We start from the raw sequence: 17,505 nt of genomic DNA, 5'->3' as shown, positions 1-17,505 counted from the left end.
CGCAAAAGAAAAAAAAAATTGTGCAAACCTAGGGCATTAGAATGGGGTGGGAGTGTGGGGTCATGCCAAGAAAAGTACCCTCTAACCTGAGACCAGAAGGTGAAATAGTGTGTTGGATCCAGATACGGCAAGAACTGTGTTGGATGTAGATGCGGCGAGAAGAATGTGCAGCTGGGAAGAAATTATTTGAGCCCCAGGAGAGAAGGGGAATCATTAAAAGAACCAAAAATGTTTTAAACGGTGTGGATTGGAGAATGGAAGGGAGGGCAAGTAAGAGGAGGGGGACAAGAGGCTGGAGAGGGAGACAGGTGACAGATGACCCCAGTCATCTACGTTCAGGGTTGTAAGCAGGGGAGTGAGCTGATCAGCTCCGAGTCTGGGAAAAACCCCTCCGGGACTGTGGGGAGAAGGAGGGGAAGGCGCGTGAAGACGCTGCCGCCGAAATCCAGGGAAGAGATGTGGACAGAGTCGGGCACTACTGGGGGGGGGAGGGGGGCTCCAAACCAGAGGGTCTGAGCGATCGCCAGGACTTGGCGACTGGAATTGGAACTGAGGGAAACGCAGGGGCCAGGGCCGACTCCCAGATCCTCACCTGGCGGCCCGGGAAGCGGAGGGCGAAGCTGGCGCGCGTCGGGCCGCGTGGGAGAGCGCTACCTGCGGAGAACCCGGGGTAGGCGTTCGATGCGGCGCCCAGGCGCGGGGCGGGGGAGGGGGCGCCCAGGGAGACGTCGGCGCTGACGCGGAAGGTGGAGTCCGTCCCGCCCCTCACCACCGCTCGGGCTCCGCTGGCCCGCAGGCCTGAGCGGGCCCCGGGTCAGTGTCACACGGCGGGTCCCCCCGAGGCCAGGGAGCACCCCGAGGTGCGTGCTCGCGGCCCGGTGGGGCCCACCCGCTCTCCGCCACTCGCAGACCGGGCTCGGCCGGGAGAGGAGCCGCGGCGCGCCCCGGAACCTTCGGCCGCCGCAGCCCGTGTTCGCCGCGGGACCGGTCGAGGGGCACCAGTTCGCTGTTGCTAAGGGGCGGCCCCGGAAGTGACGCGCCCCGGGTTTGTTGACAGCGGAGGCGGCGGCGGCTGCAGGCTCCGAGCCTCTGGAGCCGGATCGGGGGAGGGGCCGGGCCCCGGAGCCAGCACCCGGCGGCCCTCGGCCCCGCCCGCAGCCCTAAGGGCAAGGTAACGGCCACCGGGTCCCACCCCCGGCGCGACCCCCTCCCGCCTGGGGCTCCAGTCCCCGGGATCCCAAGCTCCGCCCCGCCGACCCCCGTCTCCCGCAGACCCCGGCCCTAGCCTAACGAGATCCCCTGTCTCCCCAGGCGCCCTGGCCCCAGATTCTCCCGGGCGGCATCCCCCGCTTCTCCTCGCGGAGGAATCGAGCATCCCGTCCGCTCCCGGGGCCGAGGGATTTATCTGCGTCCTCCCCCTTTCCCTCCTACCTCAGGCGCCTCAGCATCGCCTCTGCAACCTTTTGTACAGGTCCAATTCGGCCAATGGTGGGAGGGCTCCCTTCTCTGTCCCTGCTGCCAGGTCCGAGAAACGTGCCTTTAAAACTGAGCTCCCTTTCTCCAGAAAGAAAATGACTCCCTGTCGGATGCCCCTACAAAATGGGGGATCGACCTAGGACTAAAAGGGCTACCCTCTGCCCCTCCTACCTGTTGGACGAGCTTAAGTTCCTCCAAAGCAATGCTTAAAAGCTCAGGGACGGCTGGGATTCTGGAACGGCTCCCAAAAGGGATGACAAGGTGCAGGAAATCCAACAGGATGAGAAGGGGATGGGCTGGGGTTGCAAACCTGAGGGCAAGGGGAGCCTGATAGGTGAGTTGAAAGTGAAACTGACTGCTGGCCACTATAGCTCTGTGGGTGGAAATTGACTTGGCTGCTCTTTGGCCCAAGGAGTCCAAGATTTCCAGTCTTTGCCTGTGCCTGTCAGCGTGCTTGGTGTTTGAGGGCGGAAGGCCTGATGCCTCCACAGGGCATATGATCTTTCCCACAGAATATTTCTCTTCAGGGTTCAAAATGGGTAGAAGAAGCATTGAAGACAGCTTTGAAAAAAGTAAGAGGAGGCTATGCTTAGAGCAGGAGGTGGGGGCCGGTGGTGAGGGGTCTCTGTTTCAGTTCATTGCTTCATTCAGAAAGTAAGAATTATAAAATATGTAGGGTGCAATAAGTGACATGGAGAAGAATAAAGCAGGAAGGGCCAAGGGAAGGTCCAGAGAGTGGGTTCACCTTTTTATAGACGTTGATCAGAGAAGGTCTCTAATAAGGTGATATCTGAACAAAAACCCGAAGGGGGGGGGGCGTGGAGGGAGCAAACCATGCATCTCTCTACAGTCAGAGCATTCAACAGCAAGTGCAAAGGTCCTGAGGTAGTGTACCTGATGATTTCAGGAAACAGCCAGAGGACAGTAGGGCTGGAGCAGAGTGAAGGAGGGGAAGTGGGAACCAGATAACGGTGGGAAGAATGTCAGGGGCTGTCCATGTGACGCAGGGTCACAGTATCTAATGGAGCATCCTTTCGGAACTGTACTAATGTGGTGTCTGGTGGTCAGAGAAAATGTAGATTTGTTTTAAGTGACAAATAGCCGCTGTACTCTGGTCTGGCATTATAAGTACCCCTTTTCCATCTTTGTAATGACCCCTGATGGGATTAATACCGAAAGGACAGCCATAGAGCACTGTAGTGTTAAATCAGATCATGCAGCTGCTTCCTGGTTGTGAGAACTTGGGCAAGGGACCACCTCAGTGTCTTCATCTGTAGAATAGGCTTGTTGGGCTTAATGAGACATCATGCACTGCAGTGCTTACTTAGCACACTATTTAGCACATATTAATGACTCGGTATGTAGCACTTGTGATGATGGCAACGGCTATGATGAGGAACTGTTTGCATGTGTCTACCTCCAAGCCTTTCTTTTTCGCACCAGCTGGTGGTGCCACCAGCTCTGGCTGCCTCCCTGAGCTAGTAGAATTTTGGAGAACAGTGGGGGTGGGGAGACAAAGTGGAAACTTCCTGTCACCCTTCAGTGGGAACAATGGTTGCATATCCTACAGGGAGGACGGTAGCTTGGTCTTTGCTTTCTTGAGGACAGCAGAAGGGGATGGGGCCTTTTACAAAAGAGCCCGGCAAATCCCCATTCTGCCACATAAAATAAACAAGATGATGGTGTTGACGTAAATATGCCATGGACAGGTTGGGAAGGGCAGTCTATGTTGGCCCCTGACGTGCCTTTGGGGTGTGTGTGCGCCTGATCTGCTGATGCGGAGTGTTAATCCAAGAAGTACCCAGCAGAGGCTCAGATTTTGCAGCCTGCCTTATAGGGAGTGGAACAATGGTTGATCTCCCTCCTCACCCCCCAAGCCTGGACTATATCATCAGGCCTGGGTCATAAGCTAAGCAGGGCGACTGGGCCAGATGATTTAAAAATGAAAAGCCAGAGCTCTTAGACGCTGAGAGCCAGCATATCCGAGCAGCCGCCGTGGCTAGAACCTAGGACTAGTCATCTGGGGACCTGGGTTCAAGCCCCAGCTCTGCTGCTGGCTCACCGTGTGAACTTGGGCAAGTTCCAATCCCCTGCCTGGGCCTCGGTTTTCCTATCTGTATGCCAACTCTGAGGATGAAATGAAACACAGGTCGTGAAAGAATTTGGTGCACTCTAGAGCTCACTACAAAGGTAAAGGACAGTTCTGGTTATTATTAGCGCCATCGGGATTCTGCACTCATATTTTTGGGGCAGAGAGCTTTAGTACCTCAGCTGTTCTTCATTCCTGAAATGCCGGTTCAGAGACCCCAGGTGGGTCATCGATTTGGGGAGCAGCATTCTTTATCTGGCTCAATCACTAAAGCTGATTTTCCACCTTCCAAAATGAACAGAAGGGTCTCCCCAAGCATAAGTTCCTAGGAGATCACTCCATAATGATTGGTCACCACCTTCTTGACATTATCTCGTGGCATCTCCTCACTAACGCCACAAGGTAGGCGCCGTTTGCAACCCATTGACCAATAAGGACCCTGACGGAATCATTGAGGCTGGTAAATGTTGCTTGGGGGGTCTTGTGCAGCTGAGGCTCCTTCATCTGCCACCAACCAGCCACACACTCACTGTGTCATGGAGACCCTATGGGTCACACGAGGTCCCCGCTGAGAACCTCCCAGTCCTGTGGCCAAAATGATATATGCCCATAGGACAGTTCCCAGCAATACCATAACATCTGTGCTCAGGGCCTGAGGACACTCAGGGTTGTAAGGAGTCAGTGAAGGCTCATCCGCAGAGAGGAGACCTGAGGCGAGGAGAAATGGTTCCTGCTCATCGCGTAGTGGTAAAGAGAGCCAAGCACGTAGTGGGGGACCTTGGACAAATCATCACACATATTTGAACCACACAGTTTGTTCCTCTGGAAAACAAAATAATGTGGCCCTCGTAGGTTATTTGTGCCTTCAGCGAGAGCATGCATGGGAAGCTTGAGGCTCTAAGTCTTGAACTAACGCATCCCTCTATGTCTATTGCCGTGTCCCCGTAGACCCTCGTACCTATACATAGTCCATGGCAAATTACCTCACCGTTCAGAGCCCCAGCCTCCTCATCTGCAAGTTGTAGGTTTTAATAACTCCTGCTTCGTGTGGTTATGGAGAGAATTTAACGGCTTAACATGTATCAAGTACTTAGCAGAGTTCTTGGAATATGGTGCTCAGTGTGGGTGCGATCACTTTAAAAAGTCTTTTTAAATGTGTGATTTATTTTTGAGAGCAAGAGAGACAGAGCAGGAGCGGGGGAGTGGCAAGGAGAGGAGGCAGGGAAACACAGAATCCAAAGCAGGCTCCAGGCTCTGAGCTGCCAGCACAGAGCCTGACGCGGGGCTCGAACTCACAAACCACGAGATCCCGACCTGAGCCAAAGTCAGACGCTTAACCAACTGAGGCACCCAGGTGCCCTGATGGATGTTTATTTATTTCTGAGAGACAGAGAGAGAGGCAGAGCACGAGCGAGGGAGGGGCAGAGACAGAGGGAGACACAGAATCTGAAGCAGGTTCCAGACTCTGAGCTGTCAGCTCAGAGCCTGATGCGGGGCTCGAACTCACAGACCGTGAGATCACGACCTGAGCCAAAGTCTGATGCCTAGTGCAAGCTTGGAACTCAGGTAGTAGCCCCAAGGCCCCTCTGCCTCCAGGTGGCACCAGTGAGTGGTGAGGTGCGTACCTCCCTCATTCCATTTCCCCTGTCTTCCTAACCTAACCCACTCCGCCGATTAGGCTGTGCAGGCCAGACCCCTTGGGATGCTTTCCGATCCTGGCCTTCTTCACCTTTGCCCCCGGGACACCCTGGCACTTGCCCGGACTCCCCTCACACCAGCTTCCCGCCCCCGATATCTGGCCTGGGATCTGCTCCTGGAAAGCTTCCAGCTTCTGTAAATAGGGCATTTGTTTGGATTTCCACCCCCCCCCCCCCCCAGCTCTCGGGTTAATATTTCACAGGGTGGGCGCTGCTCCAAGGCTCAGAACTTCTGGCTCCCCCAGCCTGTCGGCCGGGTGTCAGGTCACCGCCGGGATCCCATGCTCCCTTGTCTGGACCGCAGTTTCTCTTTCGCCTGTGCTGCATGGACAGAAGACTTAATGGTGTGGTGACAAGTGCGAGTTTGGTTTAGGATTGTGTCCCCTGTTGTCATTTGTGTGATTGCAGGCACACCTCAGTGTCTTCATCAGGAAGCAGGGTATGATCAGTTGTCAGTACCTCATGCTGCTGGAGTGAGGTCAGGGCAAAGGCAAACCTTTATTGTGATGCATGCCAGGCACAGGCTGGCACAGAGGATCCCGGAGCCTGCAAGCAAAAAGGATTCCCATCCTCCCAGAGCTCATGGGCTGGGGGAGGGGTTGTTAGACAATTGTTATACAAATGACAATTAGCTTCAAGTGCAGGATCCTAGGGAATGTCATTTGTTGGTTAAATAAGGAACTATTTAACGCAGTTAAAGCGCGAGGGGCTCAGCGCCCCATCTGGAAGCAGCCAGCACGGAGAGGCTTTGGCCACTGCTTCTGTTTTCTCCCTTCTCTCTCCTCTGCTCCCCACTCCCCCACGCCACCATGTCATAGCTCAGGATGGATCCAGTGTAAAGAACCTGCTAGAGAAGTGACGGAGGAAGACACAAGGCTCTTACTGTGTCGCAGTTGCCAGCGTTGTGCCCGGTTGCCAGTATCCCAGATGGCCAGTGACTGCCGTGGGAACAAGGAGCCCTCGTGGGTGGGAGTGGGGAGGGGAGAGATGACTGTGTCTGGCGGGCGCCAGACCTGCAACCAGATGGGGCACCAGTGGCAGGGTGCCCCACACCTCTCCGCCTCCGGCCCCTTCCTCCTCCGGCTCATCTCACCCCCAAACAGCGGGGGCCACACGGCCAAAGGGCAGTTAGCAAATGGTACCATCTGCCTGGTGTGTTTCTAGGGGGCTTTGGGTGCCCTTGGTGGCTGAAAGGGTGCTGTTCCTTCCACCTGGGGAGCGGGGCCGGGGCCTGGCGGCTCCCTTCGTGACTGGGCTCAGTCCTGCAGAAAAGGCAAAACCCCTGGTGGCGTCCTCTCGTTCCGAGTGGTGAGCATTCCCCTGTGGCCACTGGGGCCCCACAGTGTCGTGGCCGGCAGGGAGGATACAAGAGTGTGCCTTGTCCCCGGGTGCCATGCGTGGCACAACTTACAAGTCCCTTCGTCCCTTCCACAGGCGTGTGTGGAAACCGTACAAGGTGTCAGGCCCACACAGGGTGTCCAGCAAACTGCCATGGAACTGGGCCTGTCGTACCAGGGTCCCGTCCCCTCTGGCCTCAGCCTGTGCACATCTATTCCTTCTTGCTGGAACACCCTTCCCTTCTATCCCCACCTCCAGAGTTAAGTATGACTCATCTTTTGGGTCCCAGCTGAAATGTCACTTCTGAGGAAGCCTGCCCATGACTCGCCAGTCCAGGGCAGGTCCCCTGGCACAGGCACGCGGGGCCCCAGGTGCCTCCTTCTCCCTGACGACACTGGTCCCGGGTACGTGGCGTGGGGTTCGTGTGCTTTTTAGGTGCATGTCTGTCTCCCCTTGGAGTGAGTACGCTCCACAAGGACAGGGACCTCGTCTGGTTTCGCCCACCACTGGACCCACAGTGCCCAGCGGACAGGTACCAAGTGAATACGTAAGTGACCTGGGCTCAGCACAGGGATGATGCCACGTAAGACAGCCAGGTTCCTGGCCTCATGGAGCTGGGCAGCTGGCAGGGGAGCCGGATAACTAAACCAGCATTAGTTCAAAGTATTAGTTGTTGCAGTGGGGCCATGGGGGCACACAGCAGGAGCACCCTGGCGGGGCAGGGAAGTGTCCCCAGAAGAAGTGAGGTCGACACCAAGGCCCGAGGTGTACAGGCGGCAGCCAATGAAGGAGAGGTCAAAGGCGGCCTGGGCTGGAGGGGGTAGGTATGCTTCCTGGAGGAGGGGCATGAATGCGTTTTGGGGGCGGGAGTAGTATTTAGAGTAGAAAGTGGGAGAATTCGTTGAACTGGGATGGTCCTGGTTGAAAGAAAATAGACTGAGCAAAGGTCTGAAGGTGACCCTGTGCGTAGGGCCTAATTGCCAGTACCACGAAGGAGGCCGGGCCAGCTGCAGTAGGGGCCAGTGGGCACTGAGTGGGCCAGAAATCTGGCTGTGGTTCCGGAGGCCTGCGGTGCCTGCTGGAAGAGATAGGACTTGGCTTCCAGCAGGGTGGGCCTCCCTGCCAGTGGTGCTCCCCTGGCTCCTGTGGCCCCGGGAAGATCTGGGAGTGAATGAAGGCAGAGGAGGGCCATGCCCAGTGCCCGGGCAGCCTGTTTATTGTGCCTTCCCTCAAGGGTGGCACACGGCCAGTGGGACAGCTGGCACCACAGGCCTTGTGGCAAGAGACCCAGGCCTGGGGAGCACAGACCTTGAACTGGGCAGGGACAGACCCTGCTGTGTTGGGGATCACAGCAGGTGAGGCAGGACGATGATAATGGTGACAATGACAACGGTAATAATAGCTGCTTTTTATTGAGTAGTTACCACGTGCCAGGTGCCATGCTGGTATCTTTTGATATTCTATGTTATCTTCGCACAGTAGTCCCTGTTTTAGAGGAGAAACTGAGGCACAGAGGGATGAAGACACTTGTTCACCAAGTGCACCTGCTCTTAAGCAGCCGGGCTGGGACTTGAAGCTACGTGGGCCTGACTCCAGAGCTCTCAGCGCACTGTCACCAGTAAGCGGTGGTGCCAGCACTGAGACCTTGCAATTTCTGAGGGCACAGGGCTCTGTGGCTGCCCACTGGATTTCTGGAGCGGCCCAGAAGGCTCAGATAGGGACACAGGGGCTCCAGGAAGCCAGGGGAAGTGCTGGGCCCTGAACTGCTTCGGAGCTCTCCAAGGGGTGATATGGCGGAGTCCAAGAGACCAGATTCAAATCCCAGTTTGGACAGAGTAGCCTCTCTGAGCCTGAGTTTTCTCATCTGGAAGGGGGGATCATAACCACCATCTCTTCTATACTGAGTCTCATCAAGCCTGAGACTAAACGCTTCCCCAACATCTCATTTACTCCAACAGCCCTGTGAAGGGGGGATGATTATCCCCATTTTCCAAATGAGGAAACTGAGGTCCAGAGAGGTTAAGTAATGTACAGTGAATTGTCGAAGTGGATTGAAACAGATCTGACCACAGAGTCTGCATGTCAAAAAAACAAAAACAAAAATCAAACCCAAAAACAACTATTGAAGTATCACCTAGATAGGGAAAAGAAGGCATGGAAAGCGTGAGTGGGCAGTTTGATGAATTTCCTGTCCCAGAGGTCCCCCGGCCACTTTCTAATCACCACGGGTTCATTTTGCCTATCTCCTCCACCCTTTCCGATACAGACTCTGGTAGAAACATGGTTGGGGATTAATTCCTGATGATCCTCGGTTCTGTAAGTGGTTTTTTCTATCTTGTTCACTCAAGTTGAATACGAAGGTTCAGTTTTCATCCTCAGCCACTTGTAGCTGAGGAGATACACTCTCGGAGCGTCATTTAACTGAACCCTAGTCCCCTCTAAATGTAGACCTCTTTGGTGTCCAGGCCATTTTATTAACTTTTATTGAATTATACATTTTTTAAGTTTACTTCGAGAGAGAGCACGTGAGCTGGGAGAGGGCCCAAGAGAGAGGGAGAGAGAGAATCACAAGCGGGCTCCATACTGTCAGCACAGAGCCTGACCCAGGGCTCTCTCCCATGGCTGTGAGGTCATGACCTGAGCCGAATAGTCGGATGCTTAACTGACTGAGCCACCCAGGCACCCCTATAATTTACATTTTTAAAAATCACACATCATGATATATAGCTCCTGAATATTCACAAAGTGAACGCTAGACATATTCAGATAAGGGACTAGAATCTTCTCAGCACCCAGCCAAATCCCCAAAGTAACTGCAATCCTGACTTCTACCACCACAGATCAGATTTTTCTTTTCTTTTTTTTTTAGGGTTATTTATTTAGAGAGAGAGAGAGAGAGAGCAGGGGAGGGGCAGAGAGAGGGAAAGAGAGAGAATCCCAAGCAGACTCCATACCAGCAGCATGGAGTCTGACATGGGGCTCACACCCACGGACTGAGATCATGACCTGAGTTGAAACCGAGAGTAGGACGCATAACCAACTGAATCACCCAGGTGCCCCTCTGTATTTTTAAAGTTAAATTTTATCAAATTTTATTTATTTTTGAGAGAGAGAGCGAGCACAATTGGGGGGGGAGGAAGGACAGAGGAAGAAGGAGAAAGAATCTTAAGCAAGCTCCATGCTCAGTGCAAAGCCCAACGTGGGGCTTGATCCCACAACCCTAGGATTGTGACCTTAGCCAAAATCAAGAGTCGGACACTTAACCAACTGAGCCACCCAGGCGCCCCTATTTTATTTTATTTTTATTTTTATTTTTTTTAATTTTTTTTTAACGTTTATTTATTTTTGAGACAGAGAGAGACAGAGCATGAACAGGGGAGGGGCAGAGAGAGAGGGAGACACAGAATCGGAAGCAGGCTCCGGGCTCTGAGCCATCAGCCCAGAGCCCAACGCAGGGCTCAAACTCACAGACCGCGAGATCGTGACCTGAGCTGAAGTTGGACGCTCAACCGACTGAGCCACCCAGGCGCCCCAATTTTATTTTATTTTAGAGAGAGCATGCACATGCAAGCTGGTGAGGGGACACAGGGGGGAGAAAGAGAGAGAGAATCTCAAGCAGTGTGCACGCTCAGCATGGAGCCAAAATTGGGGCTCAGTCCCATGACCCCGGTATCATGACCGGAGCTGAAATCAAGAGGCAGACACTCAAGCGACTGAGCCACCCAGGCGCCTCAGATTGTTCTGTTTTTTAGCTTAGTGGAGTAAAACATGAATGGATTCATTTGGTATATAATATGGTATAAGCTCTCTTATGTCCAACTTCTTTCGCTGAACACTGTGGGGTTCACCCAAGCCATTGTGTTAACAATAGTTTGTGCGTTCTCGTTGCCATTAGTATTTCGTCGGTGATTACACCGTAATTATTCATTCTAATGTCAGGGACATTCAGATTACTTTCTGATTTTGGCTACTCCGAATAATACTGCTGTGAACATTCTGGTCTGTGTCTTTGGGGGGAACATTTATATGTGCACCTTTGTTGGGTGTGTACCTGCGAATAGAATTGCTGAACATTGAACATATGTGCATATTCAGCTTTGGTAGATAGTGTCATACAACATTCCATTATACTGTCGATGCACACCAATTTTCACTCCCACCAGCAGTGTGGGCGACATCCTGTTGTTCCTTCTTCACTACAGTACAGGCTTGGTGTTGCCTGTGTTGTTGTTGTTTCCAGTTGAGCCATTGTGGTGGGTGGGAAATAGTATCTCATTGTGGTTTTACGGATTCTGATGAGTCTGAGCCCTTTTGTATATGTTTCCATATGTTCTCCATCCCTTATGAAATACCTTTTCAAGTCTGTTGCCTTTTCAAGTCAATTTTTCAGTTGGATGCTATGTCCTTTAAAAAAAAAAAACAAAACGATTTTGGAGCAGCTGGCTGGCTCAGTGGGTGGAGCGTGCAACTCTTGATCTCAGGGTGTGAGTTCGAGCCCCATGTTGGGTGTAGAGATTGCTTGAAAAAAATCTTTAAAAAAAATGATTTATAGAAGTTGTTTATGTATTCTGAATGTGAGTCCTTTGTTGGATATATGATTGGAAATATTTTCTAGGCTGTGGCCTGCCCTTTTTTTTTTTTAACTTTTTAAATGTTTTATTTATTTTTGAAAGAGAGACAGACAGCATGTGAGTGGACAAGGGGCAGAGAGAGAGGGTGACACAGAATCCGAAGCAGGCTCCAGGCTCTGAGCTGTCAGCACAGAGCCTGACGCACAGCTTGAACTTATGAGCTGTGAGATCGTGACCTGAGCTGAAGTCAGACACTTAACCAACTGAGCCACCCAGGCGCCCCTGCCCTTTCTCTTTCTTAATGATATCTTTTGATGAACAGAGTCTTAACATTTTAAGGCAGTATGATTTATTTCTATATATGGTTTCTGGGTTTTTTTGTGACCTATTTAAGAAATGATCGCCTACTCTGAAGTCATAAGATAGACTCCTGTGTTTTCTTCTAGAAACCTTATTGTTGTACCCTTCACATTTAGGCCTGTGATTCGTCTCAGATTAATTTTTGTGTACGTACGAACAGTAGTTTCCTCACTTCAATGCAGATTGGTTTATCATTTTTTCCTTACGACCCTACTTAAGGAATCTTTACCTATCTCAAGGTCGTGAAAATAGTAAGGGATTTTAGGTTTTTACTAACAGTTTTATTGAGCTACAGTTCCTATACCCTACAGTTCACCTATCTAACAGAGATAATTCGTGGTTTTTAATATATTCAGAATTGTGTGACTGTCACCACAATCAATTTTAAGATATTTTTATCACCCCAGAAGAAACCCCATACCCATTAGCAGTCACTCCCCATTTCCTTACAACCTCCTAGCCCTAGGCAGCCACTATTCTTCTTCTGTCTCCATAGGTTTGCCTGTTCTGGCTAGACACTTCATAAAAATGGAACCATACAATATATGACCTTTTGTGTCTGGCTTCTTTCACTTAGCATCGTGTTTTCAAGGTCCACCTGCGTTGGAGCAGTCCCCAATACCTCATTCCTTTTATGGCTGAATAATATTCCATCGTACGGATAGACCATTTTTGTTTATCCATGCATCACTTGATGGACATTTGCGTCGTTTCCACTTTTGGGCTATTACGAATAATACCAGTGTGAAAACATTAATGTACCGTTTTTTATGGGGACATATATTTTTGCCACTCTCAGGAGGAGACCTTTCATTCTTTTTTTTTTTTTTTTTTTTTTTTTTTAAGTAGGCTCCACACGCAGCATGGAGCCCAGCATGGGGCTTGAACTCACAACCCGCGATCACGACCTGAGCTGAGATCAAGAGTCAGACACTTAACCGACTGAGCCACCCAGGCGCACCAGAACCTTCATTCTTAATCATATACGATGAGATTCAGTGACAACATGTCTGTAAAGCCCTGGCATGTACTAAATGCTCACACAGTGACAGCCATTTACGGGTTAGGTTACATAGTAAGAGACACCCCAGTGTAGCTATTAATGAAAGCTCCTGTTATCCTCACCCAAGCATTGAGTCCCCAGCACACGCATGTCGGCCCACGGACACTCTGAAGGCGTACAAATGCTTGGAAAAGGCCCCCTGCTCTTTGCAGTTCAAGTTACACGGAGATAGTGGCACAGCAGAGAGAGCAGGCAAGGAATCAGGAGCCTTGGGACGTGCCTCTGCCAGACTGCTGATTTGAGTGTGACATCCGGGGCCTCAGTTTCCCTACTCAGAGAATGGACCTAGGGCAGCCAGTGGTTCCGGTTCTTATGGGGGGACTCACTTAGCTTCTTCCTGTTCCACAGGCTGTGGTTCTGCCAATGATCCTGTGAGTGCCGGGGAGTCACCGCTGCCCCTAGGGGCTCCTGTCGTGGAGTGCCCCCCTCCCCCGCCTGTCCCCAGCATGGCGTCCGACACCCCCGAGTCCCTGATGGCCCTCTGCACCGACTTCTGCTTGCGCAACCTGGATGGCACCTTGGGCTACCTGCTGGACAAGGAGACTCTGCGGCTACATCCAGACATCTTCCTACCCAGCGAGATCTGCGACCGGCTCGTCAATGAGTGAGCAGGCGGGGGCCGGGGCACGGGCATGAGGCTTAGCATGAGCGCGTGTGGAGGCCCCGGGACCATCGTGTGCACCGTGCAGGGACGCGGCTGGGGATACATATGTGTGAGGGGGTGTGCACGCCCTTGGGTATCTGTGGGTGCAGGAGAACACCGGTATGTTCATAGCCATAAGGTTGTACGTGTGCATGTTGCTAAGCGTGTGGAGGGGTGTGCACGTGAAGGAATGGGTGTGTGGACACACATGGGCTGCAGCACGGGGTGTGTTTGAGTGTGTCCCTGCACGTGTGTATTACATCTACGAGAGAGTATAGAAACTGCATGTAAGCGCAGGAGTTCTGTCCTGTTCTGTGTGCACTTGCCTGTGCCTGCAAACACATGTCTGTGTACACATGGGCACACACGCTTGCCCACTGGTGCACAAATAATGAACCCATGAGCAGGAATTGAACCATTCAGAAAATCTTTGTGTGGGGGCGCCTGGGTGGCTCAGTCGGTTAAGTGTCCAACTCTTGATTTCATCTCAGGTCACGATCTCATGGTTCGTGAGTTCAAGCCCCGCACTGGGCTCTGTGCTGACAGTGTGGAGCCTGCTTGGGATTCTTTCTCTTCCTCTCTCTGCCCCTCCCCCACTCATTCTCTCTCTAAATAAATAAACAAACAAACTTTAAAAAAGAGAGAGAAAAAGAAAATCTTTATGTGAAGCCTCCAAGGACTCTCCGCTCTTAGAGGTTCCTAGCAGTAAGATGTGCGTTCACTCACCTCAGGGAGTCCAGTGCCCAGAAGAGAAATTGTTAGGCCAAACAGTTGCATATAAAAGCAAGAATCTGTGGGTGCACCTGGCTGGCTCAGTCAGTGGAGCGTGTGACTCTTGATCTCAGGGTTGTGAGTTTGAACCCTGTGTTGCATGTGGAGATTACTTAAAAATAAAATCTTTAAAAAAAAAAAAAAAAAAGTTGGAACTTGTATGTGACCTGAGGACAGAGCCCAGTTTGATTTTTTTTTTTTTAAACGTTTATTTATTTTTGAGACAGAGAGAGACAGAGCATGAACAGGGGAGGGGCAGAGAGAGAGGGAGACACAGAATCTGAAACAGGCTCCAGGCTCTGAGCTGTCAGCACAGAGCCTGACGCGGGGCTCGAACTCACGGACCGTGAGATCATGACCTGAGCCGAAGTCGGACGCCTAACCGACCAAGCCACCCAGGCACCCCAGGACAGAGCCCAGTTTGTAATCACGTTCCAAGCATTTGAAGCGGGTCAGGCACTTGCTTGGATGCTTTGCAGACCAGAGTTATGTCCATTTTACAGATGAAGAAACTGAACGCTGGGGAAGTTCTATTCCTCACATGAAGCTGCCCACGTAGTGAACAGTCAAGCCAGGATTTAGATTCCAGAGTGTTTGACTCAAAGCCTTTTCCACCAGACCAGGAATCTTACATTAGCTGACCTCAGCAGGGTTTTATTGAGTGCTTGCCCTGTACCCAGCTGGGATCCTTAAACTCCTTGGCTTAATCTTCCTGTTGGAAAGGGTCCTGGGAGGGGCTGATCAAGGAACCAGAAGCTGGCTTAAAGATGAGGAGTCTGGACGTGTATGTTTGTCATAGATGTGTAGGGTTTCAGGGGGAAGAGCTTGGAATTGGCTGTTGATAAGAGGCCCCTTCATCACCTTTGCACCCGTGGTGCCTGGGGCCACTCTGTCGCACCTGCACAGTGCTCGGGACCCAAATAGGTACTGTTAGAAAGAGGGGTTGTGGTGGGTAGGGGGGGTACCTGGGTGACTCAGTGTGTTAAGCATCTGACTTTTTTTTCCTTTTAATTTATTTATTTTGAGAGAGAGAGAGAGAGAGCACACATATGCATGAACAGGGGAGGGACAGAGAGAGAGAGAGAGGGAGAGAATCCCAAGCAGACTCTGTGCTGATGCAAGGCTCAATCTCATGGCCATGAAATCATGACCTGAGCTGAGATCAAGAGTCAGAAACCTAACCAACTGAGCCACCCTGGGGACCCAGTGTCCAACTCTTGATCTCAGCTCAGGTCTTAATCTCAGGGTCAGGAGTTCAAGCCTCACATTGGGCCTCTCGTTGGGCCCTGCTCTGGACGTGAAGCCTACTAAAAAAAAAAAAAAAAAAATTAGTAAAAAGAAAGAAAGAAGGGCAGGGGATAGACGAGATGGAGGTTGCTGACCAGTGATGAGGGAAGGTTTCAGGGACAGGAGGGCTGGTGCTGAGCCTTGAAGGGAGAACGAGGGTCCCTGGGCTCCCCCTCAAGCCAGGCTTCCCTCCTTCCCAGGTATGTGGAGCTGGTCAACGCCGCCTGCAACTTTGAGCCCCACGAGAGCTTCTTCAGCCTTTTCTCCGACCCCCGCAGCACCCGCCTCACCCGGATCCACCTCCGTGAGGACCTGGTACAGGACCAGGACCTGGAGGCCATCCGCAAGCAGGTGAGACCCGCTTCGCCAGCCGGTGGGGATGGTCATGGGGAGGCTGCCTCGAGATGACCGGTGAGTCGGGGGCCGAGCCACGCGCCTCCAGCACAAGAATCCAGTGCGTCCCCGCCTCGTACACCCCCCTCCCCAAGCTCAACTGCGGCCCAGGCCTGGGGGCGGGAGGGCAGTGCCGGTGACGGAGCTGTGCCTGCTCCCAGGACCTGGTGGAGCTGTACCTGACCAACTGCGAGAAGCTGTCCGCCAAGAGCCTGCAGACGCTGAGGAGCTTCAGCCACACCCTCGTATCCCTGAGCCTCTTCGGCTGTGCAAACATTTTCTATGAGGAGGAGAACCCAGGGGGCTGTGAAGACGAGTGCCTCGTCAATCCCACCTGCCAGGTGCTGGTCAAGGACTTCACCTTCGAGGGCTTCAGCCGCCTACGCTTCCTCAACTTGGGCCGCATGATCGACGGGGTCCCTGTGGAGTCCCTGCTACGGCCTCTCAGCTCACTGGCTGCCTTGGACCTCTCGGGCATCCAGACGAGCGACGCGGCCTTCCTAACCCAGTGGAAAGACAGCCTGGTGTCCCTTGTGCTCTACAACATGGACCTGTCAGATGACCACATCCGGGTCATCGTCCAGCTGCACAAGCTGCGGTGAGCTGCCGGCCCAGAGCTCACTGGGGCGAGGGTGGGGAGGTGGGTGTTGGCAGTCCCGTGAGGCCTCGTGAGCCCCTGGCCGGGCAGAAGTGGGGATGAAAGAGACAGTCCCCTTCCTTAAACCCAGTGTTCCGGCTGCCTCAGGGCTATCCAGGGCTTCTGGGTCCCCGCAGGCTTTTTCCCAGAATGCCCTGGAGCAGCTGTGGCAGGGTTGGCCCCTCCCCTGCCATGGGCTGAAGGAGCAGGGGTCTCTGAGGCGGCCCCGACCTGTGTCCAGCTCTGACCTGTGGCCCCCGCTCCAATCTCCAGACACCTGGACATCTCCCGAGACCGCCTCTCCAGCTACTACAAGTTCAAGCTGACTCGCAAGGTGCTGAGCCTCTTTGTGCAAAAGCTGGGGAACCTGATGTCTCTGGACATCTCTGGCCACATGATCCTGGAGAACTGCAGCATCTCCAAGATGGACGAGGAGGCAGGGCAGACTAGGTGGGGACCCACCTGCCATGGTTGCCGGCGGGGTGTCTGTCATTCAACAAGCATTTACCAAGTGCCCTTCTGCCGAGTCCTGTGCTGGGTGCTGGAGATAAAGAAACGAATCAGACCCTGCCCTCTCGAAGCTGTATGAGCCAGTGGGGACAGATGAGTCATATTAGGACGGTGATAAGGGAGGCACAGGGCTGTGGGGTTGCCCTGAAGATCAGGAAGGAGGCAGGAAGAAGGAGGAATGGCATCCACACTGTCCTGAAAGCTCTTTCTGAGTCTCCCAGGGGAAAGGTGTTCCGGCAGAGGGAACAGCATATGTAAAAGCTGGAAAGTGCAAGCTTGAGGAGTGAACGGGAAATTAGGACACTCAGACTGGATAGAGACGGGGTGGTGGCATTAAGACGGCCAGCAGTATCCACTGTGCGTTAGTCATCACAGCAGATTAGGTGTCTTCTCGGTTTGGTTGGTTGAAAGATCTGATTCAAACCCATCCAGCTGTAATTGGCTGTAAGCCCTATCCTCAGCCATACTTTAGCGGGGTTTGGTCGATGGGCATGCCCCTTCATGACTGTTGGTAGAACCTAAGGGTGGCACTTCCTCACCAGAATGGCAGGTAGTATTTCCCGAAGGTGGCTGCAACAGTGTCTCCCACCCCACGTTATCCGATATGACCTTGGCACCCTTCCTTCAAGAGGTGGGGGGGGGGGGGGGGTCTGTGTTTTTGCCCTTAAAA

At 52.8% G+C, this 17,505-nt stretch overlaps 2 protein-coding genes across 3 annotated transcripts in view; one reads left to right on the top strand and one right to left on the bottom strand.

The window, feature by feature from the left end:
- Window positions 1-938, bottom strand: part of TBC1D13 (TBC1 domain family member 13) — a 29,620-nt gene extending 28,682 nt beyond the window's left edge. The window contains exon 1 of the mRNA XM_042911911.1: window positions 593-938. The gene's annotated coding sequence lies outside the window, so the exon portion shown is untranslated. The remainder of the gene's footprint in view (window positions 1-592) is intronic.
- A 93-nt stretch (window positions 939-1,031) lies between these two features.
- ZER1 (zyg-11 related cell cycle regulator) overlaps window positions 1,032-17,505 on the top strand; it is a 31,902-nt gene continuing 15,428 nt past the window's right edge. For both annotated transcript variants that reach the window (XM_042911908.1, XM_042911907.1), the window contains exons 1-5: window positions 1,032-1,171; window positions 12,943-13,198; window positions 15,496-15,646; window positions 15,850-16,286; window positions 16,599-16,775. In XM_042911908.1, the coding sequence (XP_042767842.1) occupies window positions 13,041-13,198; window positions 15,496-15,646; window positions 15,850-16,286; window positions 16,599-16,775 (923 nt within the window). In that variant the 5' untranslated portion in view covers window positions 1,032-1,171; window positions 12,943-13,040. The remainder of the gene's footprint in view (window positions 1,172-12,942; window positions 13,199-15,495; window positions 15,647-15,849; window positions 16,287-16,598; window positions 16,776-17,505) is intronic.

Source organism: Panthera leo, chromosome D4, assembly GCF_018350215.1.
Source record: "Panthera leo isolate Ple1 chromosome D4, P.leo_Ple1_pat1.1, whole genome shotgun sequence".
NCBI classification, from domain to species: Eukaryota; Metazoa; Chordata; class Mammalia; order Carnivora; family Felidae; genus Panthera; species Panthera leo.
This window is presented reverse-complemented; position numbering and strand designations above follow the sequence as displayed.